This window comes from Vicia villosa, unplaced genomic scaffold, assembly GCF_029867415.1.
Source record: "Vicia villosa cultivar HV-30 ecotype Madison, WI unplaced genomic scaffold, Vvil1.0 ctg.003025F_1_1, whole genome shotgun sequence".
NCBI lineage: Eukaryota > Viridiplantae > Streptophyta > Magnoliopsida > Fabales > Fabaceae > Vicia > Vicia villosa.
In genome coordinates, this window is record NW_026706095.1 from 166265 (window position 1) to 174682 (window position 8418).

Genomic DNA, 8418 nt, shown 5'->3' on the forward strand with positions numbered 1-8418 from the left:
ATATATATAATAATAATAAAAGAAGAAGATATAAAGGGAAAAGTTATTGGTGTATTATTATCATCATTAATATAATGTGAGAGAAATAGTAAACGAAAAGTATTAATTAGAGGGTACAATTGAAGCTAAAAATTAAAATTATATTTGAAACTAAAAGTAACACTTATTTTGGGACAAATAATTTTCACAAATGTTACTTTTATTTTAGGACAGAAAAAGTATTAAATATTGTAATAATGATTTTTGTATAAAGAAGACAATAAGCAGATGACAGGTCCAATCACCTACAACACCATTAAATAATCATAACTTAATGGTTTCCCAAAAAAAAAACAGAAAATAAAAATGTTCAATATCCACAAATTAAATTCAGCAAGATTAAAATCAAACCAGTCAATTTTTTTAGCAAGACTAAATTCAGCCAATATTAACAAATTAAAAAAATTTCGAAATAAGAAGTACTCACTAAAAAATAGATTATTTTCTTCCAAAAATATTGTGGTACATTACCATTTTATTATTGACTAATTGGATGCCACTTCTCTCCTTGCCATTCATAAAGGAAGCTTTTGAAAGGGACAACGTAACGATAAAAAAACAGTAACATTCAGAGTATGGTTGAAAGAAATTTACCCGAGTTTGATGTAAATCATATAAATCTCTTTACTCAAATTATAAAAGTATTCTTATTCCTTATCCATTTTGTAGTTCTTGAATTTTCATGCCTTTCCATCATCTTTTCTAGATCTGAATAATAAAATAAAAGAAAAAAAAACAAAAACTTCAATATATGAAGCATAAAAATAAAATTTATAGAGACATTTTTCTCAACAAACCAAAATGTATTATTCATTCAAGGTGCTTTGATTCATCACTTTTTTAAATTATGTTCTTTGACCAAAATTTGCAAAAGCTAAAAATGTTAAACCAAATATGTATAATTGCAAAATTTAAAATGCAGATCTGAAAACGATATCATTTCTGTACATCTAAAATTAATGTGTAGCATGATGAGAATCCTAAAACAATAAAATCAGAAAAGTTGTGCATAAAAATAATGAAAAAGGAACCTAAAAATCAATAAATAAATCAAACAAAATAAAAATAAGAAAAAAATAACTTCAAATATTGCCAAAAATTATAGATCTGCTTGAATATTTGAAGAAGTTTTGTGAGATTAACAGAAGTTGAAGAAGAAGAAAGTTGAGGGATGATTTCAGGAGTCAAGAATGCAGAGAGAGAGAGAGAGAGGAATAAAAAGAGTTGGTACTGATATGAGAGAGAATACACATTGCGTGTGTGTTATGGCATGGTTTGTAAGGCAGACAAATTGGTTATTGGGGGAAGAGAAACACCGTACACGAAACAATGTTTTCAATTTAAAAAAAATGCATTTTTTTAGTTACATTTCGGTCTACATCAACCATGAAGCCAAATATTTTTAAAATTTGTACACAAATCAAAGTTATTATCATTGACTTCAAACTAAAAGTGCAAGTTAGTTAAAAAAAGTAAAATTTGGACTAAAAATACCGTTCATTTGGTGAGGTGGAGGACAAAGACAATAGGTTAAATTTGTGTTTTTCAGAGCATCCGATTTTTTTATATTATAGATATATATTTGTATTGCGTTGCTAACAAATTCAATGGAGACCTAGTGGATAGAGTTTTTTTATTGTAAATGTTATGGGTTTCAAGTTGAATAATGGGAGTAAGGATCCACTCCATTTCCTAAAAAGAAATGGAGGGTCCATTACTATAGTTTTGTGTGCATAAAGTTAAATAAATAGTAAATATATGTCACATGTCTTAAAAATGCGTGTAATATACACACAAAATTATAGTAATGAAAAAGAAATGGAGTATAAAAAATGGAGTGTATCCCTCTTGAATAATGGAGGTTTCAACTTTCAACCCTTCTTGGAACCTCTTAGGTGGAATAACTGGATATTTAAAAAAAATGAAAAGAAGACTATTTAATGGAGGTTTGTCACATTTTGAATCCGCATGCTGCGTTGACTTGGATCAATCTGAAACTCATCTTCTTCATTCCATCTAATGGCTTTACGAGATTCCTCTACCTACAAACACGACGTGTATCTCAGCTTCAGAGGCGAAGATACACGATTCAGTTTCACTTCCCATCTCACCGCTGCTCTCAATCAAAGAGGGATCCGCACCTTCGCTGACGACGGCGTGCTTCTCAAAGGAGATGGTCCCAGTCGATCACTTTTGAAGGCAATACAAGAATCCAGGATTTCCATAGTTATTTTCTCTAACAACTACGCTTTTTCTAGCTGGTGCTTGGAAGAACTCACCGCCATCCTAGATTGCTACGAGGAGAAGAAGAATAATGGCAGTGTGGTTTTACCTGTTTTTTATGAAATGGATCCTTCTGATGTTCGACACGGGAGAGCAAGTTACGGAGAAGCACTGGCTAAGCATGAGGAGAGGTTCGTCAAGGAGAAAGTCCAAAAATGGAGGATGGCTCTACACAATGCAGCTAACCTCAGTGGCTTTCATTTCGGGTATGACGAGAATTGATTCCGAGTGAATTCATATAAATAAACTATACATAAACATTTATATGATAAACTTGTATACTATAAAAGCTTTTAATTAAACTGATTATCCAAATTATGTTCACACAAGTTTCTCTGAATGAGCAGGAAGGGTGGATACGAATATAAATTTATTGAGAGTATCGTTAAGGAAATCTGTAGCATGGTTTCTCGTGTTTCTTCACGTGTTTCTTTACGTGTTGCGGATTACCCTGTTGGATTGGAGTCTCGAGTGGATAAAGTAAAATCACTTCTGAATCTTGAGTCTGATGATCTAGTCCAGATGGTAGGCATCCATGGGATCGGTGGAATTGGTAAAACTACAATTGCTCTAGGAGTATATAATTCAATTGGTGGCCAGTTTGAAGGTCTGTGTTTTCTCGAGGATGTACGAGAGAATTCAATGAAATTTGGGTTAATACATCTTCAAGAGATTGTTCTTTCTAAGATATGTGGTGATGGGGATATTGACATACAAAATGTGAAACAAGGAATTTCAACGATGAGGAAAAGGCTATGCCGAAAAAAGGTTCTATTGGTTCTCGACGATGTTGACAAAATGGAGCAGCTTCAAGCTATTGCAGGAGCATCCGATTGGTTTGGTCCTGGCAGCAGAGTCATCATTACAACCCGGGACAATAATTTGCTAGCAAAACATGACGGTGGATTTGGATTTGGAAGAACCTATGAGGTAGAGGAATTAAGTGAAAAAGAAGCTCTTGCTCTTCTTAGTTGGAATGCTTTCAAGACCGACAAAGCAGTTGATCGAAGCTATGCACACGTTTTAAATCGTGCATTAACCTATGCTTCTAGGCTTCCACTGGCTTTGCAAGTATTGGGCTCCTACTTGTTTGGAAAACGTATAGACGAATGGAATGATGCATTGGATGAGTATGAAAAAATTCCTGATAAAAATATCCTAAGGGTACTCAAAATAAGCTTTGATTCCTTGGAGGAAGAAGAGCGGAGAATTTTTTGTGATATTGCTTGTTTCTTCAATGGACATAAGTTGGTAGAAGTGGAAGACATACTCGGGGCTCATTATGCTTTATCTGTGAAAAATAGTATAACAGTGTTGATTGAAAGATCTCTCATAAAGATTGATGACGGTCTTGTCACATTACACGACTTGATACAAGACATGGGTAGAGAAATTGTCCGACAGGAATCACCAGATGTGCCTGGGAAACGAAGTAGGTTATGGCTTCCACAAGATGTTGTTCAAGTTTTACAAGATAAATCTGTGAGTAGTTGACTGATATACGGTGGTTTGATTTTTCATTTGTAACCATGATTTCTAATCTTTTGTTGACAGTACCAATACACAATTGTTTTAAACACTTTATATATTATACACGAGTTTGTCTGCAATTGACCTGTACTTTTATTTATCTTAAAAAGGGTTCTAATACAGTTGAAAGCTTATTACTGGATTTCCCCAAAGATGGAATAAACTCGAGTGGTGAAGAAGTAAACTGGGATGGAGAGGCCTTAAAAAAGATGCAAAACCTCAAAACACTCATTATTAGAAATGTTCGTCTTAACAAAGGCCCCACACATCTTCCCAATTGTTTAAGAGTGTTGGAATGGTCGGGGTATCCTTCATCGTCATTACCAGTTGGTTTTCATCCAAAGAAACTGGTGATACTCAAGTTGTCCGAGAGTCGCCTAAGGATAAGTGAACCAATTCAGGCAAGTATTTGTTTGAGTGTATGTGCTTGCCTTATATACTAATAAATGCAGTTTATATTCTTATGATTTTCATTTGGCATATTGTATTTTTTTTCCATTTTAGGGTTTCAAAAGTCTGACAGTTTTGGATTTCAGCTACTGTGAATGGATAACTCATATATCTGATGTATCTGGCCTCCCAAATTTAGAAAAAATATCTTTAAAACATTGTGAAAGTTTAACACAGATTCACGAATCAGTCGGACTTCTGGAAAAACTTAGAATATTGGATGTTGTTCATTGCAAGAAGCTCAGTGCTTTACCGCCCATCAGATTGACCTCTCTTGAACAACTCAATCTTTCACATTGCTCGGCTCTTGAGAGTTTCCCAGAAATATTGGGGAAGATGGAAAACCTAACAGAGCTTCATATAATGGCAAGTCCCGTAAAAGAATTACCATTTTCAATTCAAAACCTTACACGGCTTCGAAAATTAGAACTACACATCTGTGGAACGATTCAGTTACCAAGTAGCATTGCCATGTTGGCAGAACTTAGTTTGATGCGTGTTTCAAAATGCCAAAGGTTGTGTTTATCCAAACCGGACACTGGTGAAAAATTGGAGTCCAAGTCATCAAAGACAGAACATCTTATTCTGTCATATTGCAACATATCAGATGACTTACTTCCAATAGGTCTTACTTGGTTTTCCAATGTGAAAGATTTGGATCTCTCGGGGAATAATTTTGAAATTCTTCATGCGAGTATCAAAGAGTGTCTCTTTCTTAGGAACCTTAAGCTGGATGATTGCAAGAATATACAAGAAATTAAAGGGCTACCATGGAAACTAGAATCATTTTCTGCACAAGGATGCACATCCTTGAAATACTTGGACTTCACAGGACAATGTCCCTCTTCGATACGAGAGCTTATTTTGGATGGTTGCTCATTTTTAAAACAAGTTATAGGGGTTCTGCCAAATTTGGAAAGCTTCTCTGCAAAAAACTGCACATCATTGTCTACAAGCATGTTTGTGAATCAGGTTCCTTTTTTTATTCCTATTTAATTTACTTAAATAAGTGTTAAATATGTTTTGTCCTTATAAAATTAAATTTTTTTAAGTTTAGTTCCTACATAAATTTTAATCAATTTTAGTTGTTATGCCACTATACTTCATATCGATTTAATTTATTTTTATTCATTAGTTATTACTTGGCAAGAACTTCCAGCATGCAAGCCTATTCTTATTCATTGAGTAATAGTACCAACACTAACTGATATCTTTTTGAATAAGTTGTTCATCATTATATATGTGACTTAACGCGCGTCTTCAAACTGTTTTTTATGCAGTAATGGATTGCATTTAAAAGCTCAGTTACTGGTGGTACATGTAATGCTTAGTGTTATTTTCATTTTCTTGTAGCTATTAGGTTGTTGAACCCTCTTTCTTTCTCTATCAGAAAATATTTATATGATGGGCTAGATGGATTCCAAGTCATGGTTTAAAATCTTTTGGCGCAAAACACACTCGTCAAAAATAACTTCGCAACGATTTCTTGAATTACATAGAAAAATTCAAAAGTTGAATAAGACAAATGGAGGAAAGAAAATTGAAAAAGAATCATATCATTATTATCATTTTTTCATACACTTCTGCAATAATTATGTTGACTCCAATACTACATAATTTCTTTTTGGTGTTTGAGAGTGTTTACTGTATTTGCTGTGGAAATTAGTTGATGCTGTAGAGGAGTATCATGAAGATTGGCAATTTGATGGAGTGATTTTGTATACTTGCAAATACTTACATAACTTTAAAGTACACGGTGCCTATGTATTGGCTTTAACCACAGCCACAACAATTGCTTATAAATTTCCATTTTAGGCTTGAAGTCTTCACTTTTGTGATCAGTAAAATCAGTTCCTATCAAATGAGTTTTAGTTCTTGCTGATGTCTCAATTATTTGATAAACTTTTAACAGTTTCTGAACTTTTTACTGACAGGAATCAGTAGAAGCCGGAAACAAGATGTTTTCGTTACCAGGAACAAAAATTCCAGATTGGTTTACACACCGTGTAAATGGAGGATCAATATCTTTTTGGTTTCGCAACAAATTTCCAGTAATTTCTCTCTGTCTTGTTATCGAATCGATGGGTGAGCAAGCTATCACCATAAAGTTTAGCCCCAGAGTGTTCATCAATGGCAATAAAAAGTCCCTTGGAAATCGGAAAGTCCACGAGTTCAGAATAGCAACAGATCACATACTTTTGTTTGACATACGTCTGCTAAAATTTGAAGATAAAGAGGATGTAGTCTATTCATACAATAGCTGGAATCATGTGTTGGTTTCATATGCAGATCATATTAACAACAACGGGGTCCCAATCAAAGGGGTTGCCAAATATAGTGGAATACATGTATATGAACAATACAGTTCTATGGCAAATATCCGATTCAACAATCCCCCACAGTCGTTACTAAGTGTGAATTCGAATACAAATTCAATGGAAGCACACCAAAGAGGCCAGGTGAAAAAAATTCTTCTCTTTTCTTTTCTCATTTACTCCATTCTTATCTCCCTCAATCTGTATTTGTTATATTTATTTTTTCCCCTTGTTTTGCTTTTGTTGTATTTACTTTTCAGATCGCAGCAGGTAGACACCAGAAAGACCAGACAGAGAATTTATCTTCACTCATTCTCTCATCGACCCAACTTGAACCTGCAATTACTGACGCGAAAAATGGTCCAGGCCCTAAACCAACACTTCCAGCTAAGAGGTCTTTGGAAGGTGTCACAAGAGAAGCTTCAGGGAGACTTCCAGAGGAGGATACTCATCCTACGACTATTTCATATATCCCTCCCATCATTCAAAATTGTCGCGTGGGTGATGATATTGAACCAGAAGCAGTATCTTCGTGTGAACTTGAATCTGAAGAATCCTCTTCATCTGAAGGTTCTGACTCAGATGATCCCTTTGACCGTGTTGATAGAAGACTCGGTATTAGTGCCAAGGAAACCATATCGTCCGCATCACGTTCTCGGGATGCTTCATTTGGATCAATTAAAGAGGCTATTAGATCCTTGGATGGATTAATGGTTAAGGACTTATCTGAAGTCTCTTCTGATCCTGATGCACAGTCTGGACTTGGTCAATTGTTGGATGTACTGAGTACAAGTAGCCACCCCAAGGTTACTTTCGAGGTGAAGGAAGCTATTGTGGAGTTCAAGAGAAAGGCCTTTTTATCATTTCAAGAATTCCAATCTGCTGCCGAGTCTGTCAACAAACTGAAGAATTTTGAGAGGCATCTGGATAGAATTCAGCAGGAGACTCTTGCAGGCAAGGGTCAAAGGAAGGACCTCAAAAGCTCGATAAAAAAGGTTTCTTTGGGAATCAAATCTGAAAATAGGAGGAAGAAGGAGTTAGAGACAGAAATTGCAACTTTAAGAATACATCTATCTACCAAAGAAAGAGACCATGAACAACTTGTGCTGAATCTCAAGAATCAGGAGGAAACACACTCAACCTATTCAACAAGTTATGCTTCTATCAACCATCAAGCTATAGCACTATTAAAGAAAGCTGATGACTTACTTGCTGCGAATAGTGGAGTAAAGCATGAGGGTAAAGCTGCTGAAGTGAAGCAGAGTATGCTCAAGTCTACCTGGTCTTTTGACCTCGCTAATCTGTTCAATAAGATTAAAAATAATATTGATACTGACCTTTTATGATTGCAATGTACTAAAACAATGTAAACTTTGTTTTTCTTTACTCAAGAAAACTTTGACAATGATTTCAACAAATGTCCTGAATCATAACTAGTAAACAAATGTATTGAAACAATATAGTGGGTATATTGCTTCATTTTCCAATTGATTTTACTTTAGAATTTAAAATAGAAACACTGTAAGGTGTATACATGACTTAACTTCATAGAGTATTTTTCTTGTTAGGCAGGGAAGGATGTGAATATCAAATAATTGCAGGTAGCTTTTGAAGGCTGAGACAAACACAAGAAAAGGAATTTGAATTGAGTTTTCAAGAAAAATTTCCTTAAAAAAAACTATTCACTTAGATAAATGAGATAACAAGCTAAGAAGAAAAGTGACACTTTCGATTTATACAAGTTCACCTTAAACAAGGCTAATCTTGTCCACCCGCCAAGGTGATTTCGCCTTCAAAAAGA

General features: G+C 34.6%; 1 protein-coding gene across 1 annotated transcript; it reads left to right on the plus strand.

The window, feature by feature from the left end:
* The first annotated feature begins 1917 nt into the window (after nt 1-1917).
* On the plus strand, nt 1918-8185 carry LOC131640272 (TMV resistance protein N-like). Its single transcript, XM_058910681.1, has 6 exons — nt 1918-2528; nt 2670-3804; nt 3963-4253; nt 4357-5274; nt 6237-6761; nt 6878-8185. The coding sequence occupies exons 1-6, from the start codon at nt 2059-2061 to the stop codon at nt 7961-7963; spliced, it is 4425 nt and encodes a 1474-aa protein (XP_058766664.1). The 5' UTR covers nt 1918-2058; the 3' UTR covers nt 7964-8185.
* The last annotated feature ends 233 nt before the right edge of the window (nt 8186-8418 follow it).

Coding starts and splice junctions, on each gene's coding strand:
- LOC131640272 (XM_058910681.1), top strand. CDS start 2,059: ATGGCTTTACGAGATTCCTCTACCTACAAACACGACGTGTATCTCAGC. Junction 4,254..4,356: donor GGATAAGTGAACCAATTCAG/GCAAGTATTTGT, acceptor TTTCCATTTTAG/GGTTTCAAAAGTCTGACAGT. Junction 6,762..6,877: donor AAGCACACCAAAGAGGCCAG/GTGAAAAAAATT, acceptor TTTACTTTTCAG/ATCGCAGCAGGTAGACACCA.